Source organism: Agelaius tricolor, unplaced genomic scaffold, assembly GCF_023055355.1.
Source record: "Agelaius tricolor isolate 1412-34295 unplaced genomic scaffold, bAgeTri1.0.p SCAF_2, whole genome shotgun sequence".
NCBI classification, from domain to species: Eukaryota; Metazoa; Chordata; class Aves; order Passeriformes; family Icteridae; genus Agelaius; species Agelaius tricolor.
In genome coordinates, this window is record NW_027269262.1 from 9916797 (window position 1) to 9941521 (window position 24725).

A 24725-nucleotide genomic window follows, 5' to 3' on the forward strand; every position below is an offset into this window, starting at 1 on the left:
AAACAACACATCTGGGAGATTCATTTAAGAAATTCAAAATGGAAATGTAAGGTAAATATTACTTATAGATCACACACTAGGAATGCTCACTCTTTTTGTAACACTTGTTATGAAATTGAAGGCACATTTCCTCCTAACAGTTTTACGTGTAATTTTTAACGGAAAACCCTTTTTTAAATGCAGGATACAATTCTTGTACATGACTGCAATCGCATTCCCAGGGGCAACATGAACTCTGAGTGAACATCAGTCTTAGAATTAGCATCCAACATAACAGATGTCAAAGCTCAATGCCACAATAGTGGCAAATATTGTCAACACTTACTTTATTATGCCTGGGAATAAGCACACAGAGCAGTCCATGCAAAAAGAAAAAAAATCTCTGCAGCTGGTTTCAGGTTTTCCTAGAGACTTTTCTTTCGAATTATAACTTGTTTAATGTGGGTAGAATGCTTAGCACAAGAGAATGCAGCCTAAATGGCTTCCAGGTACAGCTGTAACATCGGAGTCAGTCTTGGCTTGGTTGCTGAAGCTGGTCAAGGCACCGCAATTATTTTCAGATAAAATTTTAATTAACATCTTTCTGTGCCTCCACAACATACAAACCCAGTAAGAGCACCACACAGGTTAATTAATTAGTAACACCAAGAACAGTTAACTCAGATGGAAAAGCAGCACTTAAAGTACATAGTCACTGTGTAGAAGACACAAAGTGCTTCAGATCTGGCAGTGCTATATAGGAAACCTCCTACAGCATGCCAGTATTCTTTTACTTTCCTGAAGAAAAAATAACTAGCTGCTTTCCCCCCCCCCCAAAAAAAAAGTCCTCCAAAACAACCAAACCACGACTAGGATAAAGGCATCACCACCTGGTGAAAGATCTTTACAGAAAAAGTAACATTATACCTTTGGGTGGATATTACCTGACTAGAAATACTTTTACCAGTAGCAATGAATGTTTTCCAGTGTTCATACTTACATGTCACTTTCAGTCAATACTTAACAGCATTTCAGTAACATTGTCAGCATGTTAAAAAAAGATTAAGCTGAGCTAGAATGGTTACTTCTGATAAATTTTTTTAGTGTAATTTGCAGGTTCAAAATCAAATGAGGGAAATTGAAAAATGAATGCCTCAAGACTACATTTACCATTGTCATGACAGCAAGCTGCATATGCCCAAATGACAAATTAAAGTTACCTCAAAATATAGAATGTATCTTAACACTACTCTTGTTTCATTTTACCTTGTATGCAAATTGCTGGATAAACTGTGGGAGAAAAGAGAAAGCATGGAGGGAGGCTGGTTTGGGCCTTGGCATTTTTATTTTCACTGAATGTTTTGATTGTAGGGTTTGGGAAAGCTCTCCCTTTTAACATCCCTTGCATTGCACTTAACAAAAGGTCTACTGAGATAAAGGCAATGTATCAGTATCATATTCATTGCCTATCATGCTTTGGGAAACTTTCAATTAAACCAGCAAATATATGACTCAAAACCAGCTATTCTAGAGCAACATGGAATTTTGAGATTTCCATAGCACCTTTATTTCAGTACTATGCTTTATCCTTGGTCTGTCCAGAGGTATGTTGGCCCATAGAATCACAGAATATTCTGAGTTGGAAGGGATCCAGTGTTGTCCAGAAAAAACTGGACTTGTTACCTGGTGTGCGATAAGCCAATAATTTCACACTCAAGAGAGACATTGATAATTTTTTCCAGAGTTGCACTAGCCTGGCTGCTCAGTGGTATTCCACAAGTCAAGCACACCACCTATCACAACTTTTCATTATTTATACATTTAGCAAACAGAGGCATTAATGTTCATTATCTACAAGTTACATATTTCTCTTATTAAGTCGTATTCGATCTTTTATTGGTTAATGAATCTTTCACTTCTCATGCTAATTAATCCACATGCTCAGTCGTTCTCTGCTTAGGAGTCAGGGGGTTTCTGGGGTCGGTGGCCTGTGAGTCAGTGGCTGTGATCTCCATGTGCCAGAATTGCCTTTTATCCACACAGAGGTAATTCAGCACAGTTACTGCATTTATCGTCCTTATCTTGAGAATTCTGCCAAATGTCCTTGTGGCCTGTAAATCCTGCATTCTTAGTGTTCACTATTATTGCTACATCCTTCTTCCCAGGCTCTGCCCAGGTCTGAGATCACTGTAGCATGTCAAGGCCTAAACCTCAACAAGGCACTTCTATCGACAACTAATTTGTCTTTAGACATCACACAGAGCTTGCTTGTTGGCTGCTGTTTGACAGATTACATCCTCAAATCCCACATTCTGCAGCGCCACCAGGACTGTCGAAGTCCAACCGCCGCACAGGACCGCAGACCACCCGACGTGCCGGGAGTGCTGTCAAAAGCTCGGTGCTGCTGGCCCTTCCTGGGAGCGGGACCCCGCTCTGGGAGCTGTTATAAATGAGAAGCTTGACTAGGCCAATATTCAAGCAGCAATCAATTTATTATTTAATATGGTAAAGTATGAGCAATACAGCGCTGGGTACAGTGAGGGAAGTTTTCCCTCCAACTACACACCGATAGTTGAGGCTTACAGGTATTTACAGGGGTACTCATAAGCTTTCTCAGCAGTTTCTATTCCCAATTTTTACGTCACAATTCTATACACTATTGTGATTTAGTTTTTCTCAGGATGTATCCCAGAAAGCAGTATTCCCAGATGGTGGTGGTTTGGTTTCCAAAAGAAGGAAGAAGCAACCCATCTGGTGAAGTCCAGCTCTCCAGATGTGGGTCCACCTTTTAATTGCAAGGACTATAAATCTCGTAACAGTGATGTCCAGCTTCCCTTGGTTGAAACTATTAATCCTTGAGTTGATGTTCATCTTCCTTTCTCAAGCTGCTTTTCACTGTTTTGTTAAGGCGTGAGATAAGCATGTTTCCTTTTTATATTTTCTAAAGCTATTTTCTAAAGTTTCAAGGATACCAGCTATATTCTAAAATTATACTTCAAAAGGTTATTATTGCAAAACTCTTTAAGGCTTAACTACAAGCAGAAAGTTCCTGCCAAAGAGCAACATCCTTAACGCTTTAATTCAAATGCTCCTAAATCAACTTAAGACTTATAAACGTTAATTGCGAACGAAAGATAGGTTCAAAGGCCTTCTTCCATGCTTTACTTTCCTCGGTTATTACTAGAATTCGTCTTTATAACTGTCCCATGGTCGGTTTCCACACGTACCACAATCGCAAATACACATGTTGCCTGTATGTACCTGTCACAAAACACAGCTTTGTATTTCACAGGGCGCTGTCCGAAGGCTCCCGGCAGGCTCGGTGCCGCCGGCCCTTCCCGGGAGCGCAGGAAGCGCCGCCCCCGCCAGGCGCTCACGTGGCCGCCGCGCCTCCTGCCCGGCCGAGCCACGTCCGCGGAGGCGGAGCGGGGCGGGCACGGCCCCGGATGGAGCAGCGCGGGGAGGCGGCTCCAGCTGCCGCTCCAGCCCCAGCGCCCGCCGCCGCCGCCATTTAGACATCCCGCCGCGGCAGCCAGCGCCGGGACAGGGTGCGCGGGAGGGCTTGGGTCGCCGCCGTCCTCATCGCCGCCATGAGCCGCCTGTCGCAGCTGCTGCTGCTCGCCCTGCTCGTCTTCCCCGCCGCGCTGCTGCTCGGGGACGCCCGCGGCGGCCCAGGTGAGGGCGGGCGGGCGGCCGTCACTGCCGGGGAGCGGGGCCGGTGGGTGTGTGCGGGTGTGTGGGGAGATCTCCGCGGCGCCGCGAGGGGGGGAGCCGCTCCGGCCGGGCCTGCGGAAGCTCCGCCGAGAGGTGGCGGCTCCGCTCATTCATCGCCCCGGCCGCCCGCGCACGTGGCGGCCGCCGCTGCCGGGGCTGCGGTGCCCGCGGGGCCCGGGCTCGTTCGAGGCTCCTGGAGGGTGCAGGGCCGCGCTCCGGCCCCTCCGGCGCAGCCACCCGCGGTGTCGGGCAGGGCCCCGCGGGCACCGGCCTCGGGCCCGGCCGTGACAGCGGCCCGGGAGAGCCGGAGAACCCCTCCTGAGGCGGCGGCAGCGGGTTTGTCCTTCTCCCCGCTCGCCCGCGGTGCTGGTTGCACGTTCCCTAGCAGATGCGCTGGCTGCCACCCTGCCTTCCCACCTCGTCTGCCGCCACCCCCCGAGTGTCCTTGGCGACACCGAGGAGCGCTAATCTCTGTTTACGCTGTGGCGTTATCTGATTCACGATCTGGAAATTGCCTCCCTACTACTAAGTTTGGGAAGGCTTTTCGCCCAGCTCCTGCAGTGGGCTGCAGCTCACGCCGTGTGCGAGTCCTTTCCCAGAGCTCTCCCGCTATTGCCACATCATCAGCCCCTCTGACATCCATCGGAAACACCGTGAGGGGTCTGAGGGTGTGCTGGGCAGCAGATGGCAAAGAGCGCCTACAGCCTATCTGTATGTTGTTCATTTTTAATTTAAAATCCCCCGCCTTTATTTGTAAGAATTTTTGTAGAAATTAATTTTTTTTCCACTCTTACAAGTTTAAAACATCAAATAAAATCACTGTAGTTAAGGCTTAGGTAAAGTATTGCACATGGTCGAGCAAAAGTCTTTGAGTGTGCCTTCTAAAGACACTTGAGAGGAGAGGTTGGGTTTGCTCTCTCTAGCACTAACTGGCAATTCTTAAGTCCTTGGATATACTTGTCCTGCTCAAGGATTCCTATTTCCCATGAGAATTTTAAAATATTTCTTTTAAATTTTGTATTTATAGCAGCTAGGTCTTTTTTTCAGACCTATGTAAATCAGTCATCCATTCATTTCTACTCTTTCATATTCAGAAAACACTACATTTGTTTAAAAAAAAAACAAACCTGTCATTTTGTGCACATGTTTTAGATCTCAGCCTTGCTTGCATGTGCTCTGAACTGCAAACAGACAGAACTTTGTCCCATGGCCAGTATTTTTATTAATCATATTTGCCCAGTGTTTGAATGTATGAGGCTTGGCTCCACGAAAGCAAAGAGGCAGTGGACTATCAGATTGCACTTGTCTTGGAGCCTTGCGCTAGGTCACGTTTCTTTTCTGACTGGTGGTGTGGTTCTATTGGATATATGGCTATACGTGATTTTGAGGAGATTGTAGTCAGAAAGATTTCTTTAGGTTTCAAAACTTGGATCAAAATAAGTACCCAAAAAAACCCCATAAAGTAACTTTTTAGGTACCTTTCAAAGTGTTCTGTTACCAGTGTGCTAAAAACTTGTTAGACATGCTAGTCTTAAAAGAAACAGTAGTTACAAATTAATTTCCTGTCAATAGGAATGCCTTATATTCACTTTTGTAATTGCAACCTTGAATTATTTTCACATATTTAATGTAACTTGGTTGCCTTCTGCAAATTTAGGCGTTGCTGTGTGAATGCTGAACCTTTTGTCATCTAGCTGTAAATTTTTGGTTTTGAACTTAGTGGCGGATAAATTAGTAAATGAGAAAGTTTTTAGCAAAGGAAAAAGGCTGAAAGATCAACACAAGTATCATTTGAATAGGAGTATTTTGCAACTGAGGCTTCAAAACACTGTATTGGGCAGGTTTTTAGGTTCCTCAAATATTAGTTTGAGAGTTGTACTTAAACATCAGTTTTTTTATTGATTAACTAGACCTTTAAAAGACTTTATTGTATTTGCATTTTGTTTTGGCAGGTTTATTAGTTGCAGCCCAAGATGCTACAGAAGATGAGGAAGCTGTGGAAGATACTATAGTTGAAGATGAGGATGATGAAGCTGAAGTTGAAGAAGATGAGCCAACAGACTTGGTAATTGTGCATGAATGTTACTTCAAAAGTATGAATTAGACCAGAAATGCTTGAAGCTGGGTAACTTAAATAATTGAATTTACTTACATTGCTTTTTTCAGGTGGCTATTTCCATGTATCTGATTAAGCTTGTGTTCAGTTTGAAGTGTCAGAAGGATTTATCTTTTGTTTCTGAATTACCAGTTGAAAAGCCACGTGGGGGCAACCTGATTTCTGACTATCAAAACTGTAGGCCACAAAAAAAATAAAACCAACAAAAAAATCCCAAACAAAAAAACCCAAACCACCAAGTGAGAGAACCACATTCTCGTAGGAGCCCTCTGTAGTCCTTTTCTATCTGAAGCTTCACCTTGGTAAACTGAGAAGAACATTGGGGGATAGAATGACTTCATTCTGAATTCTTTGATACTGATTTCTAAGTGTGACCGAGTTCTTAGTTAAGCTCAGAATGAATTCTAAAACCCTTGTTAAAAAAAAAAAACAGCTTAGTTTACAACACAAACTCAAAAAATTGCCCAGAAAATCAAAAACAGAAAAGTGAAATGTTTTACATAGTTTTCTGATCTGCTTATAGCAGTGGCATGTTAGGCTTGGTAGGCAGTGTGCTTAGAGTGGTGCAAAATTTTTTCAAATCTCTGATGGACATTAGTAGGAGAAAACATGCATAACAAAAATGAAGATTTTGTAAAGTGTTGCTTGATTCTATGAGATTTTACTGCTGTTATTAAGTTGGTGAGCTTATGGTTCACCAGCTTTGCTAAGTTGTAGAAGGTATACTATGTCAACATTGACAGAATATTATTAAACAAACTTTTGGATGTAATTTCCTTTTAATTATTTTTGGCTCAGGTACAAAACATGGTGCTTTTTAGGCAGTTTCTTTTATTTGTCACTCAAATAAAAGGGTTTTTCATAGTGTCTTGGAATCAAGATGCTGCATGCTCACCTCTGGTTCCCTAGTTCATAGTATGTGTATGACTGATCCAGTAGGACTTCCACTGCTTCAGGAGGTTGTTTTAGCACTGAAATCAAATGTTCCAACTGACTTCTCAGCACTTGGCTGAGACTGTTCAATACTGGGTCAGCCTTGTTTTTGTTTGGTGGGGATGGTGATGAGCCCATGATCCCCAAATGGAAAATAAGCTCTTAATGCTTGCATTTGTCAAAAAGTGATTCATCACAAGGTGAGCTTGAACGAGTCCGTGGACTTACATAGTTCTAATAGCCTAACTATTTCCAGGCATACATAACACTTAACTAATTAAAGCTGAATAGAAAATGTAAACACTCCCTGTAGCGAAAAGAACTCATTTGTTTTATGGCTGTCTTTATTTTGAAATGCTTGTTTTCTAACTGGAAATAGCTTAAATGTGAACACTTAATGTTTAGATTCTATTCTTTCCACCCCCAAACAGAAGCATTACTGATGCTTTTTGATTCCAAACCCTTCAATAGAGCTAAATGTGGTTCAGGTTAGTCACTGTGTAAAATATAACAAGTAGAAAGATAAATGCTGAAAGGGATGCTCAGCAAATCTAGAGGGAGAACAGACTGTGGTGCTAATCCTGCAAGAGCAGGATTTGGTACAAATACTTGCCACTGTTCCTTGCTTTGACATATGGGATTCTCACGAACCAAGCATGGTTTTAGCTTCACTGTTCATTATAGAGTTTTTCAAAAAAGTCTCTTGTCTTAGACAGAAGAAAAAGAGGAAGAAGACTTGTCAGGAGAACCTAAAGCCTCACCCAGTGCTGATACAACCATCTTATTTGTGAAAGGTGAAGGTAAGAGTCCTCTGCTAATCCACCATTCTCTTTACTGTTGCTTAGACTACACCAGTGTTTCCTGAAACAGTGAAACCACAGAGTCTAGATATCTAGTTCTAGATACTCTGTTTGACTGTGTGTGGTGCATGAGATTTCTCATGGTTGAATTTTTTTTTGTGTGTGTTTCAGACTTTCCAGCGAACAACATTGTAAAATTTCTGGTGGGCTTCACCAATAAGGGTACAGAGGATTTCATTGTCGAGTCTCTTGATGCTTCTTTCCGGTACCCTCAAGACTACCAGTTTTACATCCAGAACTTCACAGCTCTTTCTCTGAACACAGTAGTTCCACCACAGAGACAAGCCACGTTTGAGTACTCCTTCATCCCTGCTGAGCCTATGGGTGGTCGTCCTTTCGGTCTGGTTATCAATCTCAACTACAGAGATGCCAGTGTAAGCCCGATGCTAGTTCATCTGGAGGTGTCAGGAAGGAACTGATTAGTCAAGTACCTCTCCAGAGAGTGAATGCCTCTGTAGTATTTAAGCAAATCAGTGGGTACATAAGCACAGCAAGTGATTGCCTACATGCACCTAAAGTTGTATCAGCAGTGGAAGCTGGGGTGTCTTAGAACTGTAGAGGACAACAGAACATTTGTGCTTTTATGTGTTGAGTGAAAGTAGCATAACTTGCAACCTTAAGAAGGTCTTGTGCAGGAGTTACTGCTTTCTAGAATTTCTCTAAGAACATGAAAAAAGGTAAACGTTTGTGTATGTGTTGAAGAAATCAGTTTAAAATGTCATGTGCAAACTTTGTTCTAGGGCAACGTTTTTCAAGATGCTGTCTTCAATCAAACTGTTACAATTATTGAAAAAGAAGATGGGCTGGATGGAGAAACGTAAGGAGACTGGAGATCCTGGTTTAGTTGGTGCACTGGTAGAACAGGTTATTGGTGGTGCCATTGAAAATAGTTCTTATATTGTCATTTTATTGAGTGTTAGGTCTGCTGTGTTTTGTGTATGTTGTAGCAGCATTTGACAGACTGAAAATACAAACTTTTCCCAAAATTAAGATCTCTATTGTTAGTGGGAATCTTCAGGACTGGTACTGTGTCAGTGAGAAGTTGACAGATGTGCTTTAGCTCAGAGGGCTTAAGCCCGGTGTTATTCAGCTACATAGAAATTCAAAGCTGTTAAGCTTCTGTTATGCTACTGTGCTTTTTCCTAAGAGCTAAAAGATGCAGGGAGTCCATAGTATCAGGCTGTGGGTCCTGCTGTCAGGACTGGAATAACTTTCTTCTGAAACACTGCAGTGTAATCTAAGTTTACATAAACTAAAAAACGTATTTGGAGTACCAGAGAGCGCAGCAAAGAATGACTGACTTCCTCCAAACCCTGTTTGTAGTAGGTATCTTCCAGGAGTGATTTTTTTCAGACTTAGGTAGATCTGACACACCAAATATCTTTCAAGCATATGCTGTGCTAAAATGCTATTAAATATTGTAGCACTGGAATGGAATTTTAAGTGAAGCTGTGAGTTAGAAAAGTTCATGTTCAGAAATATTTGCAGACAATACTGAATATGTGAATTGTCCTGGCACAGGTAGAAATTGCCTGTTGAGCAAGCTTCCTTTTAAAAAAGGTGATCCAAAAGAAATAGCTGTTGTGTTCGTTTGTAATTCTCAAATACAATGGTATAAATGAAAGAACAGTTGGTCACATGAAAATGTGTGATGGTCAGAAAAAGGAGCTCTCAAAACAATTCAGATACTAGAATCAGTTTGTGTGAATGTCCTGTGAACAGATAATTGCCCTATAGCAGGTATTGAAATTAAGTATCTTCTTCAGTTTAACTCCCTAATTTCCTTTATCATAAATGAGAGTTCAGATGTTCAGCTTGGAATAAGCTTTTTACTTGTAAATTCCTTAATCCCCAAATCAATTTTAGCTATAACTTAGCTTTACTTCTTGCTAAGTATCAGCAGGTACTTAAGATAAAATTCTTCAAACCAAACCAGAATGCACAGATTAAGAAAATTGATATTGTAGATAGAATTCTAACAGTGGAACACAGAGCAAGATAAGCAAAGTCATTCAAAGCTCTGTTGCAAATTATTAGTGTCTTAGCAGTACTTGTTTTGCAATAGCATGCTAAAAGCATATAAGAGACTTTGAAGGGTTTTAAGTGATGAAAGCTGTCACAGACCTAAATATTGCCTGTGACCCAATATCTTGAAACTTCGTGATAGTGCAAAAGAATTGTTAAAGTTAGTGAATTTCAGTATTTATTTATTATAACATTTTCCTAATTTGTACAGCATTTTTCAAACATTCTGTTGTTCAGAATTATACTTATGATTACAGTTTCTAAAATCCAAGTCAGAATAATTGCATTATAGTTGTTAGAACTTTAGTTTCAGATTCCTTGGGTATTTTCCCCTCTTACCCCCTACAGAAGTTCTTGAGAAAGTTTCAGTGGATGTGCACCCAAAGTTAGGCTTCATTTCTATGCCTCTTCATAAGCTGTCTTCAAAACTTGTCATTTTTAGTTAATGCATTGTTTCTTAAACTTTTTTAAAGGATCTTCATGTACATGTTCCTTGCTGGACTTGGTCTGCTGGTCATTGTTGGCCTACATCAGTTGCTAGAGTCTAGGAAGGTGGGTAGCATGTTTGTCTGTGTACTTGTTAATACAAAACCTTTCTGATGTGAGAAGAGAACAATTCCGTGATTGCTTCTGGCATATGATGGTAAAGGTGCGAGATTTATTTTTAGAACCTTAGAGGTTACTGGGAAAGCTAGAGTGTTCTTTAAAAATGTTCCTAATGGAAGATGCTTTGGTTGCTGAGCCTTGTGCCCTTTGGGTCTGCCCTTTGGCTCCACACTGAAGTGGTTGAATTGGAATACCTTGTAATCACTGGGTGTCTGTGTCTGCTGATCCAGTACTTACTTTCCCCATGCTCTCTATTTCTGCCTATTAGTCTAATCCAGGTCAGACTTCAGGGGAAAACAGCTGTCAGTCCCTTATTTAGTTCTTAGCAAAGCTTTGCCATAATGTTGATTATTTTGCAAGGTCAGATCACATGTGACAATATTGTGCTAATCTGAGAAAGCAAAATAAAACTTGTCATCACGAAGTTTGACTGATCATCAGCAAAAGGTGTAATGAATTTGCCCAGGTGTGCATGAAATATTGGTGCCTTTATGTGGAATAAATGTTGTAAGGTGTTAGAAGTGGTAATACAAAGCTTAGGGGAATAAATTGCTACTGGGAAAGACAGCTCTGTGTATTGACTAGCCTTAAGTTTGCACCTTAGTGAAATAATTGTAATTCACTAAATATTGCTTTTTTAGTAATTTCTAATACTTGTGCTATCCAAGTCTTACTTAAAAGAAAAAAATCTTTCTTCTTTCTTGAATTTTCAGAGGAAAAGACCAGTACAGAAAGTAGAGATGGGAACATCAAATCAGAACGATGTTGATATGAGCTGGATTCCCCAAGAAACTTTAAATCAAATAAGTAAGTAGTCTGCCTTTCACAGACTAGACCATAACAAACCTAACTTTACTACTTAATTGTAAGTGAGTAAGTAGCTGATACCAATTTCTTAGAGTAGCATGTATCTTCTAGGGAATTACAAATTGTCTCAAGCACTGTACTTAAGGATGAGATTATTACTTTACCAGCCCATTCCTTGTATAAACAACTTTATTGGTTGATAAGATAATGACTACTGGTGACTTTTATGATTTGTTCTGTAGAGTATTTTTCAACAGTGTAAGATCTCTACCCAAAACCTGGATTACAAAGATGGTTTAAGTAGGAGAAAGTAGATGTCATCTCAGAGTTTCTGAAAGTTGTTTGGAAGTTTACCTATAGACCAAAGTCTTAAGTAAGCATTAGAAGTGTGTTTTAACTAAAGACACATAAATACTTATTATTAATGTCCTTCACAAATCCAAAAGTTCTACTTGATACCTGAAGTGCCATCACTAAACCCAATATCTGATTTCTTTAGACTGTGGATATTTCTAACTTCTCTTACTCTTTCTTCTCTTTTGCTTTCCCATGGCTTCAGTGCAAAGTAGAAGAGGTGAGGCAGACTCTTTGTGAGCTGAAAAGTGCTTGGTGTGTTGTCCATGTAATAATTAAGCATGGATAGAAGTACAACTTCCTGCATGCTGTGACTGGTGCTGTAGCCTGAGCAGTGAAAGATGCAGAACAGATGCACGCAATGGCATACATTTTATATACTTCTAAATTAATGTTTTAATGTATTTTCTGGATCTATTTCTGGTTATATTGTAGGAACATAGTTTCAGTAGAATGTTGATGAAGTATTGTTGTCTTCTCTCACGGTTCCTGGAATCCTTTTTCTAAAAGGCAGATGTTCATTTTGCCTTCCCTGCTCACCTTGGTGTATCAGGCTGATAAACTCCTGCCATCAGTAGCAGTCACTGCTGTGAGCTGAGAAAGCCTCAGTGAAGTGCAATCTACACGAGATGCAGAGAGTTCAAAAACCCTTTGCAGGAGCTACCCTTACTAGGCAGGGACTGCTGTTTTGATCAAATAAGCATATTCTGACCTTCATTTGGTGCAGAAGGCTAGAGGCCTTAGCTGTGGTATGAACTTGTGCCAGGAGTTAATGACTTTGGGCTTTTTAAATTCCTTTACCTTTTTTAAGAGTACTTGCACCCCATAGGTTTAAAGACTAGTGCTTTACTTGTGAAGATAAAAGCTTTCTTGTACACTTTCTTCTGTTATGCACTAGAATAGTATAAAATCCAGACACAGGAATTGGAAAAGCCTCCCTCTAGCAAGAAAAACTGAAGGTCTAAATACTATTTTTTGCTAAAGAGCAAGCTGACTTTAAAAAGGTTCAAATTCTGGTAATGTTTGGGCCCTACCACCATCCTTTTCTTAAGCCAAATAAGTATTCATATCTGAACACTTGAAGTTTAGGAAAAAATGAATGGTTAAGTTGTTCTTAATTGCGGTTTTCTCAGCTCCAGGTTAGTTTCAGATAGAACTCTACACTAGAATTCTTTAAAATAATGGCCTTTAAGATATCAGATATTTTTGACTTTTTTTATTATTGACACTTCATACTGTACTGATTGGCCTGTAAGGGCATGATGGCTGCTCCTTGTGTTTGCACAAACTTTAACCAGGGAGTCTATTGGAGATTGTTCTGTTTGAGAAAATTAGTCACCAGATGCACATAGCAATCACTTCAGCATTTCATGTAGAGTATTGAAGGTTATTGAAAGTATTCTCTGCAATAATCATAGAACCATAGAATGCTTTGGTTGGGAAGGGGCCTTAAAGGTCATTCAGTCACATGTGGATGCTTCCTAGAAAAGTGCAGTTTTCCACAACAGTTTTCTTCTGCTGTTAGTTGTCTGAATGTGGAAATAGTACATGCAAGACATAGCTGTCTAAAGAAGAGTCAATCTTACATTCTTCAGCCATGTAAACTCAAGGCAGTGGCCACCCAAATAATTCATTTAACTTTCTAAAAGTGTAATTACTGAACATGAAAATTTTCTAAGCAGCATAGCCTGGAGTTTCACATAGGGATGACAGGGTTTTTTTTTGTTTTGTTTTGTTTTTTGTTGTTGTTGGGTTTTTTTTGTTTTGTTTTGGGTTTTTTTGCATTTTAGTAACTGACAAATAAGACAAACTTTACCCTGTTGTTGCATGTTACAGTATTTTTTGTTACCTTCTATTTACGGTGCTGATAGTTAAAAAGCCTTAACAAGTTGTTTGAACTGACTTCTCTGTGGTGATGCATTGCACTAAAAGGACAGCTTGTCTTGTGTTTGGGAGGAGAAAAATACATGCTCATGTAACAATTGCAATTGATGCAACTATCTCTTTTTTTTTTGTTTGTTTGTTTTTTTAATCTAGATAAAGCTTCACCGAGGAGGTTGCCCTACAAGAGGGCACAGAAGAGACCAGTGGGCTCTGATGAGTAATGTTAACTAGTGCAACAGTTGAACCTTTACTAATTCTGCCTGTTTGGTTTTTTTGGATTGGAGTAGTGCAGAGAACCCATACCACCATAAGGAAAATACTGCTAAACATTTGGACTGAACAGATTAACTGAATGGTGTTAATATTACTGAAAATGCACTTCTCTTTTAATTTTTTTTTTTTAAATTGTTGGGGGTCGGGGGAGGTAGCCATTAAGATTTGTGCCTGCGTGTGTAAGCGGTTGGTCTTAACAGAAACGTGTTACCTGAAATGTGCCTTTAGAGTTCTTTGTAATGCTGGCTTGTCATCTGTACATTGTCATTGAAGGATTTCTCTCCTCTCCCTAATCTGAATGTCTGGTGACTTTAATCTGTCTTGATTGTATCATATCTGTATCAGAACCTGAATGCAATTGTTCTTATTCAGTCAGTAACGTTACTCTTTACAAGGTGCGCGCACAGAAGTTTGTGTGTGGGGTCCTGTCTCAGTGGCCAGGCACTGATCATCTCAACTGCTGCATAGTCTTCATTCTAAAGGCACAATTGGGTATAGCTGCTTGTAGTGGTAGATATTTTGCTGCTGTTTTGATCTGGGCATGCAGTGACCTAAAATTCTGAACTTAGCTGCATAGATCTTAGGAAGACTCTTGCACAGCAGCAGAACTTGTGAAGCATGGAATTTGTGTGCTGAATTGGTATTACTACATAAATTTCTTTTTTTTTTACCCAATTTGTTAAATGGTTAGTTATTGAATTGTGCCAGCATCTTAGGTATTCAGATTATAGTGGTAGTTCTGCAATGTTTACTCAAGAAACTGTTGAATAAGCCAGAACAACTTTTCACTGAGTTCTTGGTTCTCTCTCTTAAGAACTAGAATGTCATATGTATCAAAAGGCCAATTTTTTTTTTTTAAAGCTTTACAAGGATTTGCTGTACACACTTGAAACTGAATTTGAAAAACAGTTGGATTCAAATACTTCTTTTTATTGGCGAACTATTTAATTCACCATTTACAGTTTTTAAATCTGAGACATCTTTACACTGGTCAGTACATTGGTCTGAGGTTTTTTTCACCTAGTCTTTCTTAATTAGTAACACAGATGTGTACTCATCAGTAGCTGCCTGTTGGTTCAGTAGTCGAACAGAAAAGCTGTGTGCAAAATCAAAGCAAGATTTCCTTTTGTGGCTTACATGATTACCAGGTACTGAGGTATTGATCCACATCCACTGTGTTTAGGAATTAACTGACAAGGAAAAGAGCCAGTTTGCAGAACATCAGTTTGCTTGGGCAAGGCTTGAACTGTTTGCATCTCAGCTGCCTCTCTTCCTATCTCTGAATGTTATCTGAAGGCTTGTTGAGTTCAGGTAGAGGCACAGATTTGAGGCCTCTGTTGTCTTTTCCTCCCTTTTGTCATCCCCACCTGTGAAAATGCCCTTTTAGTTCCACACTTGGTCTTCAGGGACTGAACATCTGAGCCAGTGAATGCTGAGTGATCCTTCCAAATCCCTCCACAGTGTGTTTGAAGCATCTAGGCTCTGAATCTACCTGTGCTGGCACTATTTTGTAACACACTTGGCCAGAACGAACTGTGTTATTGACTCACATTGCTATGGAGAAGATGCTTTGTTCAACTTCCTGAAAATACAGCTAGTCCAGGCAGAATATTTTTTGCAGTTAAGGTTGCTTAATTGTCGTTTGGATAATTTAGGAAACAGTTGAATGCTGCCCTCATAAGGGGTGTCTCCACTCAAATTGTGTGGAACAGCTTTATTTGCCTTTAGTAATATAATCTGACTGGTTCTGTGGTAGATTTGCAGGGTTGTATTCCAGCTTGCATTGATTCAACAGAGTGTTTATGGATTAAATGCTTCCTATGCTAAAGCCCCATAGTGATTGCAGCACCTGATGCACTGAACTTGGAGGTTCCCTCTCTTGGATTGTGTTTCTGACCTGGCGTCAAGAGGGGCTTTTTTCACCTTCTTGGAATAGGTCATCTTGAACTGTATATTCTTAATTCTTCCTGAGATTTAAAGGTACTCTTTGAGGGGGTGGTGATGATACAGTGGTATGCCAGGAAAAAAAGACAAAGGATCAGAACAGAGGATATTAATTTGTAATATCCTAGTTTTATTTCTACAAGTAAGAAGTATTTGAAGGCTGAGCTCTCTTCTCTGTAGTCAGTGGCTGATTTCCAAATGCTTAAGCATGAAAGAAGAGAGAAGGCAGCTTGCACTGGAACCAGCAGTGGGAAAGTCCAGGTGTACCAAGGCTGTTTTTCTGATGATACAACATGGCATTCACTGTAGATGGTTCATAGTGACTTTCTTAGCCAGAAGCAGTTCATAAGAGCAGGGGCCAGTAGACCACTGCTGCTCATGATGAATGTCATAACATTTTTTAATTACTTGTTTCTCATTAATTTGTTGTAGTTGAAATTTAGCAGTAACATTCCAGCATGCAGTGTGGTAACTGAACTTTGGCATCTCTAGTATTATTTCTAGTGAATAAGCCAGTCTATTACACTCAGTTTTCTTAAATTGGGGACACAGAGTTGTTGCTTTATCGTATTGGTTATAAACTTTTATTTTGGTACTTGAATTTTATACCCAATTTTTAAACAGGGATAGCTTAGTGTCACAGGTATGTTGCTGGATATAATTATTATTCTCAGCTGAGTAGAATGTAGTTTTGCTTCTTAAAGATGAGACAGCAGCAATTCTGCCTGTCTATGCCACCCATTTCCATTTGGCAGCACAAGCATCTGTATAATCCAGCATTCTTACCAGTTCTCAGCCAGCTTACTACACTGCCACACAACTGCTCCTGGGGGGTGCTGAGAGGAGTGACAACTGTGAAAGAAGCTGTGGGCTAGGGTCTCTTTATTAGTAAAAGATCATAAAATGGTTTTAGAGAGCGAATGAACTATGGGCTTAGAGTGAAGGACCTCTGTGAATTCCTTTCTCACAGCTCCTTAACTTAAAAAATTGTGAAGACCTAACAATTCTACATATGGGGTAGGAAAAACAGCTTTAGAGTTCACATCTACAGAGGCAGCAAAGCATTAATTCAGGCTACCCTTGAACTGCATGTGACACCTGTAGCCCTCTGTTTGCTGTCTGCTTTCTGGCAGCAGTTCATTTTTTCTCCAGTATCCTTCAATCAGAGAAAGAAGAGTGGCTGCTCTCAGACTCAAGGATTGAAGTTCATTCTCCATGTACAAAATTATTAAGGTGTAGGCTGTGGAGCTGGATGGAACAGAGTAGAGGTGGCAGTGCTTCTGCTTGCTCTAAAACATTTATGCTCAACGTCTTCCTTAGCTTGGAAAAGGTGTAATCAAAAGTATCGTTTACTGGTTATTCCTAGAATGCATGGTGCTACACAAAATGTTGCAGGTGAGAGCTCTGAATTCATTCAAATGCTAAAGTAGGCTGGTTGTGCTGTTTCTCAGTGTGCTTGATGTACTGAGCAGTAGAGAGTCTGTTCTCTTTTCTTCTCCAAAGGAAGGACAGTACCTACCTCATAGGAGTGACATAAGGGCTGTTTCAAGAGTGTTTGAAGTTATTTGGGACTTGCACAATACACTTCCATGGAGATAGTAAGACACAGCACTAGTGTAAATGGTTGGCAACTGTACACATAGATCATACTGTACTAATTTAATCCCCTCACTGACCAGAATTTAGCAGCTTTACACTTTGACCATTTCTAAAATACGCAGAGGAGTTGCAGTTAACATACAGAGGAGAGCAAAGCCAGAAAGATTTCTTAGTTTCTGCAAAAATTTATAGGTGGGCTAAGTAACATTATTCTGATATTTTTCCATTTATCTCTAAATTTTCCCAGGGATTTTTTCTAATCAGTTGATACAGATGATTGTTTATGTAGCTACAATCAACAGTCAACTTAAGAATGACTGATTGTTTTGGATGATTAAGTTCAGGTGATGTATTGCAACTGAAGTGTTAAATTATCATTTAATTTCTTACCTCCTGACTTGCATTTATAAGTGAGATCAGATCTCTTGAAAACAGCTGCAGGTTTTTTGTAAAGTATACTTGATTTTTTTTTTTCTTAGCATTGTGTAGCTTTTTTTTTTTTTAAATAAAGCATGAGTATGGCACCAAAAAAGGCCTTTTCCTTGATAAGCAATCGGTAGTAGCAAATATGCAGAGTGTAAAAACATGCCACTCTTAAAAATCTGCCTTTCTACATGTGTAATTGGAATGGAAATAATATTGAGCAAGTTTCTGTGATGTTTTGGACAATGGACTAATAATTAAGATTAGAATTCTTTTAAGGGAGGGCCCTGGGGAAATGTTCAGTAAATTCCTGAATTCTGATGGGTTGAAAGTGAGCCATAGTGCCCTACATTTCTAGAAGGAATAACCTCCTGTTAAACCATAGGCAGCATAAAAAGGATCTGTTAAGATGCTTAAAGATTGCTGAAGCACAAGGCCAAATCCTTCCTGTTTTTATGTGCATGCTGTTGTGTGACCAAGCAAATGCTCACATTCCATGCAGTTACTCTGAAAATAGCAGTTCCAGCAGGTGTTCTGCATCCAAACAGAAGAAGGTAAGGCTTGTTGGGGAAAAAAGCCAACAAAAAACAAGACAAGGTTTAAGAATAAAGAATGCTGGGACCCCTGTATTTGTGAGCTATATCTGTGGGTAAAAGAGGGGGAAAACTAGAAGCAGATGTGTTGATGTATTTTTAGGTCCCAGAACACATAAAAACTACTAGAATTTGAAGCCTACCTCATCTTTCACTGAAAAGATCAAGATAGATAGATTGCAATAGCTGGCTCAGAAAGAACAGAGACCAAGACCAAGATGAGGTCTTAAAAATCTGTCTGGCTGTCTCTTCTGTCCGCTCGTGTAAATAGTCTTGGCTATAAATTTATATTAACCATGATGCAGTAAAATTTCAGCATGACAACATTGCAGGCCCTTAGCTGGTAAGGCAAAGCTGAAATTTAACCTGCCTTTCCTCATCATTATCAATCTGTTCAGCCTGCATGGAAATCACAACTGTTTTCCCTCTGCCACCTAAGTTCACATAATGAATCTGTCACTTGAGAGCTCTCTTTCACACAGCAAAGAGAACACTTGAGTTGATGCACTTGGTCTCACAAGGGTCTGAGCCGATTTTCAAGAGGACCCCACCATCTATGTTCTAGTAAAGGAGGTTCAGTCCTGCCCTGCTGGGCCTGGATGAAGCTACACCGTGTATTTTCCATAGAGATGAGGCTGCAGCGGTGGAGCATTAACCCTGGAGATAAAATGCAGTACTAGGTTCACTAGATGGAAATTACTACAGCCAGCAATTCCCAGATCTGCCAGCTGAGGGATCTCCCAAGCCTGTGACAGCTGCTTCTCACAGCAGACAAGCACAAAGAGAGATTTAGCCCCTTCTCAAAGGGCAGGTTCTAAAGGGAGGAGTCAGAGCAACTGTGTCTGGACTTTCTAAATCATTCCATGCTTTATCTTGGCCACTGAAGTAAGTCTGGGCACTGCACTTTTCTGTGCTGTTCAGAAAATAACAGACAAATGTGAAGCTTGAACTCAGAAAAACTGTGAATGCTGGTGTCTGGTATTACTTCCAAAAAAATTCAGGGCTGTGGCCACCTATAGGGTCAGCCAAATTGCAGAGGTGGAGCTTATAGTGACACACTGCCTCTGCCACCTGGTATTTGGCCCCACAGCCAGTTTTCCTTAAAAGCTAAATTAAATTAGATCTTTTAACCCCATGTGTACCTTGACCACATGCAGACACAGATAGGTTCCCATTCAGCTTTTTCATGCAGGCTGAATCCAAGAGCCCAGACTGTTCAGAACACTGAAGGAACTCCCTTGGCAGAGCCTGGATCCACAGCCCTGCAGAAGCAAGCAGGGGACAGGACCTTGCCCTGAGAGGGGATTTGATCCAGTATCAGGTGGCAAGTTTTCCACCCGTAAGTTTTCAAGAGTAAGAGAAAGAATGAACAAACACCCTGTTTTCTTTCAGAGAAGTCTACAGAGCAAGGAGGGCAGTTAAAATGCCCTGTTGCAGGTTTCCATTGGAAAGGAAAAGCTAGAATTTAAATAGCATCTGATGACTGTTGAGCACAGTATGGCAAACATTGCCACCAAAATAACAGGTTATATTTAGAAGCAAGTTCAAATACCCTAAAACATTTGATTTGGAAGTGTGTCATATTTTCCTCAGAGCCTGTATTTAAGGCTTGGTTAAGGCTTGGTTGTTTGTAATAGTGGTTCATTCATAGAGCATGGAATTACTTCTCACAGCTGGAAATGACATTTTGCCCAACTAATCCTAACTTGTTGCTGCTATAAAGCAAGTTGGAAACCAGGAAGTACATCTTGCTGTTAGGCACCACAGCAAAGAAAAAAACTGAAGAAATATTTTAGAAATACACTACTCAGGGACCATCTCCTTTCCACCACCTTATTGGCCTGGCAGATTACAGTTCTGCAGCATTCAATTACCATGACCCCAGCTAAAAGTACACCAAGGGTGATGTATGAGGCACCAGTCACAGTCATGCAGCCAGAACAATCACTCAGTAGCTTTTCTCTGTGCTCCTGCAGGGCAAGACATTCCCTCAAGGTCCTCCTGAGGCTGAACTCCTGCTCCTGTGCAAAGCATCTCGCTGGGTGTCATTGACTGTTCCTCCAGTGAGCTGCAGCTCTCCTTGTGGTTACTGCTTTCCTTTCACTGGCAGTCCCCAGGACCATCACCCTGTCATTCCCATTCTGCCGAACTTAGGGAATTGAATGGAGCCAGATGTCACTGATGCAGTGCAGTGGGAATAAGTACAGGCCACCAAGGACCTGCTGACAAACTGCAAAGCATCCCTCAGCTGCAGTTCAGTAAAACACTGCCTGAAGGAACTGGTGGAGAAGCTGCTATCACTTTCAATTGAGTATTTTTCAAATTAAGTACCTTAATTTTTAAGCAGGTGTTTTGCAGCTGCTAAAGAGAATCTTAAGGTTCAGAAAAAGTTAAAAACTGTCAAAGAGGTTTGATAAAAAAAGTAATTGCATTCATAAAAAGTAATAATCAAATGTATTAAAGGCAGCATGTGGCTCTGCATCCTGTTCCAAAATGGATTACCACAGGGTGCCCAGGTTGCTCACTTGTTCAGATCCCTCCCTTTCCATCACCTACAGCCCCAGCTCATTTTCTAGTGAGTTCTGGGTCTTGAGTAGCTGTGCTAGGCAGCCTCTGTGGTTTAAACTCCAAGATGCTGCCAAAGTGATGTAGACACAAGATCAAAGGTCAGGCTCACTGTGTTGTGGTGCAGACTTACACTGACTGCTGTGTGTATGCAGACAGGTTGATGCATTGATTTTCTCTGACTGTGGAATATTGTGGACCTGGTGCATGTAACCTTGGAGCCTGTAAAGCTTCAGTCATACAGGCATCTTGAAGGCAGCAGATTAAATGGTGTTAAATATCCTGCCACCAAAAAGGGACTTTTCTGGCAAAGTGTACAAATTGGGAGTGCTGGATCCCATTCAGCACCAGTGCATGCAGCAGGACATGGGCGGTACATGTGCTGCCTCCTCCCCAGCTGCTGCCCAGGAGCCCCATGCATCGAGCAGGGCTGGGCTTTGGTAGAACTAAACAGCAATGACAAAGGTTACAGTCTGTTTACAGCCAGGTTTTGCCCTTCCCAAGCACAGGTCATGCAGTAAAGCTTGAGTTGCAAAAACTTGGGAGGAATATTGGTCAAAGCAGGCCTGCATCTCACAGCTAGCACTGCCATCACCCCAAATAAAGTAGAAATACTTATTTTGGGTGCAGATTCCTTGGAATTCAGATGCTGCTCGTTGCAAACAACAAACCTAGGCTGTCATTCTCTGCAGGATCAGGTAACAGGAGATGGGAGGAAAGGCTAACACACCAATTGCTTTTGTTACCCAAATACAGCTCCATGTCTGAGGGCAAGGGCCCATGGACCTGTGTGCTCACGTTCACAGGAGCATTTATTTCTGCCATTCCTCCTACCCTAGTGCTCAGGGCAGGCCCTGTCCTAGAGCCACCGACCCCTCTGGCTGACATTCTGTCCCAACCTTGGCACATTTTCATGAGCAGCAGGGCCGTGCTCCGTGTGTGGTTACAGCTAAAAATGACTGACGGAAAGTCAGCCCGCAGTGGCGCTGGCCTCCACCGCAGTAACCTCTGCCTCCGAGATTGTAAAAACAGATCAGGCCTTTGGTGATGAAAAGCCTTTTCTCCAGCAGATTTCTCTTATTTACAGCCTCCCATTAACTGATGTTCGTAAACTGCTTCACAACCCTCTGCTGAAAGGCTCTAGAGAAGTTCAAGTGCTTTCACAACAGCGTATTCCAAACACCATCGCCCAGAGTTTCCTCATACACTCCTGGCAGTTTTCCCTGCCAAACAAGAGACAGATCTGGCACAGGAGAAATAAACAAGCACAGCAAAGGAGAAAGCTATTTTCAGTTCTTACTAGTTGGGAGGATTGCTACAACATTTTCTACTGCATTACGCAGTGAGGTTGGGTGAGCCAGAGAAGTCTTGCCATTTTACTACTGTTTAATATATTAAAAACTCCTGCTTCCTTTTTGTAAGGATTTTTTTTAGTATTCTGGGAGGGGTCTTGAGAAATGAAAGTAGGCAATACTAGAATTTTTGAAAAGCCTCAAGAATGCTTCTCAACTCCATTTAGTTTCACTTCTTCAGGGTGATTTCAGACACATCTTGAAATGAAGGCATCAGAGCCCCTTACCTGGCAATACTCTGGAGGTTTACATCTCCCCAGAGAGTTCAGTCAAGCTTGTCATCTGTCAGGCAGCCTCCTGGCACACATGTGTGGGTTACACATCACTTACCTGAGGTGACACTTGCATACAACAACAGCAAGGCAGATGCTCCTGTATCTTTTGGGATCCATTCTGTGCAGTGACAGCACAGAATGCAGCAGTCTGTGTCTTCACTGCTGCCTTTGAGCAGGCAAGCTGCCTCTCCCCCCTTTTTCTCCCAGGTACTAATTGACTCCTTTTTTTAAAAAAGATACTTCTGGAAAAACAGCCTCATAAACATCTTTTTACAATACAGAACTTGATGTTGCTCACAAACAACTCTCCCCTTGCCCACAGCCCAACCTTCACCCCTCCCCTTGTTTTAAATAGGCCTCCCTGCCCAGGTGAAGCCACTGATGAGGCCTGGCAGCCCGCAGGGATGGTGCTCTTGCAGCTTCTGCACCTTTTGTAGTGGTGCAGCTGGTGACAAATCCTAAAAACACCAAATAATTCTGTGCCAAAGATCTCCTCCCTGTGCTATTCTCCCCCTGCCCCTTCCCCTCCTGTCCTCTGATATTTCCTGAGAAATACATGCACACCTCTGGACAAGTGAGTCCCTAACTTGTCACAGGACCAAGGACACACCATCTGTGTCTGACACCAATTCATCCTGTGGGAGAAACACCTTGGGCTTACTTGGCATAAATCATCCTTTCAGGACTGGTGAGAAAAGTTTAAATCACCTAAAAATGCATTCCCTGAAACTGCATTGCAAAAACACAATCCTCAGCTGAGGGGACAAGGAAGGACACTATGGAGGCTGTGTTGAGAAAGGCCAAGAGGTCTGAATTTGCTGAGTGCAAGACCCTGGACCTGCAGGCGATGCTTTAGGCTCTGGCAGGGGCTCCATGAACAAGCCATTATTCCTGTTAATGTTCTTATTTCAAAACCAGAGGAACAGACTGACCATACAAACTCTCAGCAGAGCCTTGGCTCAGGAACCCCAGCTGTGCTGTACTTCCTGTCATTTTAGGGTTGTTTCCAGTTTTTCTAATCCTGTGATCCAGCATGGCACTAATTGCCCAAGGCTAGGGAAATCCTCTGATCCGCCAGCAAATCTGCAGGTACTGGCATCACCAGTTTCCAGACAGGGACAACAGTTTGCTCCTGGATGTTGGTTTCCCTCATTCCTTGGGCGTGCACATGAGGACATGGGCAAGGAGAGCAGGTCCAGTGTGGGGCTGGTGGCCAAAGCCAGGAACTCCAGAGCACAGCCTGGAATCCAGGGATCACTGTAGTGATTGGGGTGCTTCCAACCTGCGGAGCACACACAGCCAGGTGACCCATCATGTCCCCAGCTCAGACGCCACCCAGCCTTGGGTGCAGATGTGTATGCAGATCAAGCCATCCCACTAGCAGGTGAGACCTTTCCTCATACACACTCTTCCCCCTTCCCAACCTCAGACCATTTTTCATGGAACATTCAGCTCTTCCCTGACATGGAGGAGGTTTTCAAAATCGAAGTCAATTCCTTTATTTCCAAGCAGATTGGAGCCCAAATCCCAGTATCTCCCTCACAGCTTCTTTGGCTGTTGCAGAGTGGATGCAGCCTCTCCCTTGCACATTAATTACTGCCAAGGAAGGGGATGAAAGGGGGAAAGTACTTCAGTGCAGCTCCTCCTCAGCTGCAGGGCTCAGCTGACCCACGACACCCAAAGATGCTGGTGCCTTGTTCAGGTTTTACTCCCTTCCCTTCCTGATACTGGCTACTCCAGTACTCAGGTTTTGGGAAGTCCTAGTGTGGCCCTTTTTTCCACAGTCCAGCAGTTAAGAGATGTTCCAATTGAACAATCCAATTTCTCCATCTTTTTTTTTTTTTTTTTTTTTGCTTTGCCAGAGTGGGCGATGAAAAATGGTGCCTCTTTGACGTACAGAAAGTGCTGGTTATTCTGTGCTGAGGTCTTGAGTCTCCCTTTGCATGTAATCCTGAACTTCAGGGTTTCCAAAAGTGACATTTTCAATCATAACTACAGAAATGCTGAAAGAAAATGGCATGTGTGAGTCCCCAAACTGGAGACTTGTGAAGAAGGAAAGATATCAAGTAAACTTTTGCCCCTTGCTGCCTTTGCTAGTTGAATTGTGACTAATTTTGAGAAAGGCTTTCTCCAACAGAACAGGCCAAAACACTGTTAAGTGTCAACAGCAAATCACGTCTCATTGCACTCACTTTCTGAAGATCTTGGTGTAGGTGTACAGCCCTCCCATCTCACAAATGCTGGCTACTTTGAGACAGCTGCATAATGAAAAGCAAGGAACTTTATTCCTTTCTTGTTACTTGTTTGCATTTCAGTAGCAGAAAACAAAAAAAAGAAAAGATGCTCCAACCAGGCTCCACATTCTGTTTTGGGGAAGTTTTCACCCAATCCCGCTATCTCCTGCCCATCCCCACAGCTTCACA

General features: G+C 41.7%; 1 protein-coding gene across 2 annotated transcripts; it reads left to right on the top strand.

Annotated features, from left to right (window-relative positions):
* The first annotated feature begins 3390 nt into the window (after nt 1-3390).
* Nucleotides 3391-17245, top strand: SSR1 (signal sequence receptor subunit 1). Of its 2 annotated transcripts, XM_071452432.1 has the most exons (9): nt 3391-3654; nt 5646-5758; nt 7455-7542; nt 7714-7976; nt 8343-8419; nt 10101-10179; nt 10947-11040; nt 11600-11614; nt 13432-17245. In XM_071452432.1, exons 1-9 carry the CDS (start codon nt 3570-3572, stop codon nt 13497-13499), a joined length of 882 nt encoding a protein of 293 aa, XP_071308533.1. In that variant the 5' UTR covers nt 3391-3569; the 3' UTR covers nt 13500-17245. The 2 variants fall into 2 exon arrangements, with proteins under 2 accessions (XP_071308533.1, XP_071308536.1); XM_071452435.1 differs by lacking the exon at nt 11600-11614 and having other exon boundaries at nt 3392-3654.
* Nucleotides 17246-24725: the final 7480 nt, after the last annotated feature.

What these genes read in the sequence shown, in the direction of transcription:
- SSR1 (XM_071452432.1), top strand. Translation starts at nt 3,570, where the DNA reads ATGAGCCGCCTGTCGCAGCTGCTGCTGCTCGCCCTGCTCGTCTTCCCC. An exon ending in TCAACTACAGAGATGCCAGT is followed by an intron (nt 7,977 to 8,342) that starts GTAAGCCCGATG and finishes ACTTTGTTCTAG; the next exon opens with GGCAACGTTTTTCAAGATGC. An exon ending in GATGGGCTGGATGGAGAAAC is followed by an intron (nt 8,420 to 10,100) that starts GTAAGGAGACTG and finishes ACTTTTTTAAAG; the next exon opens with GATCTTCATGTACATGTTCC.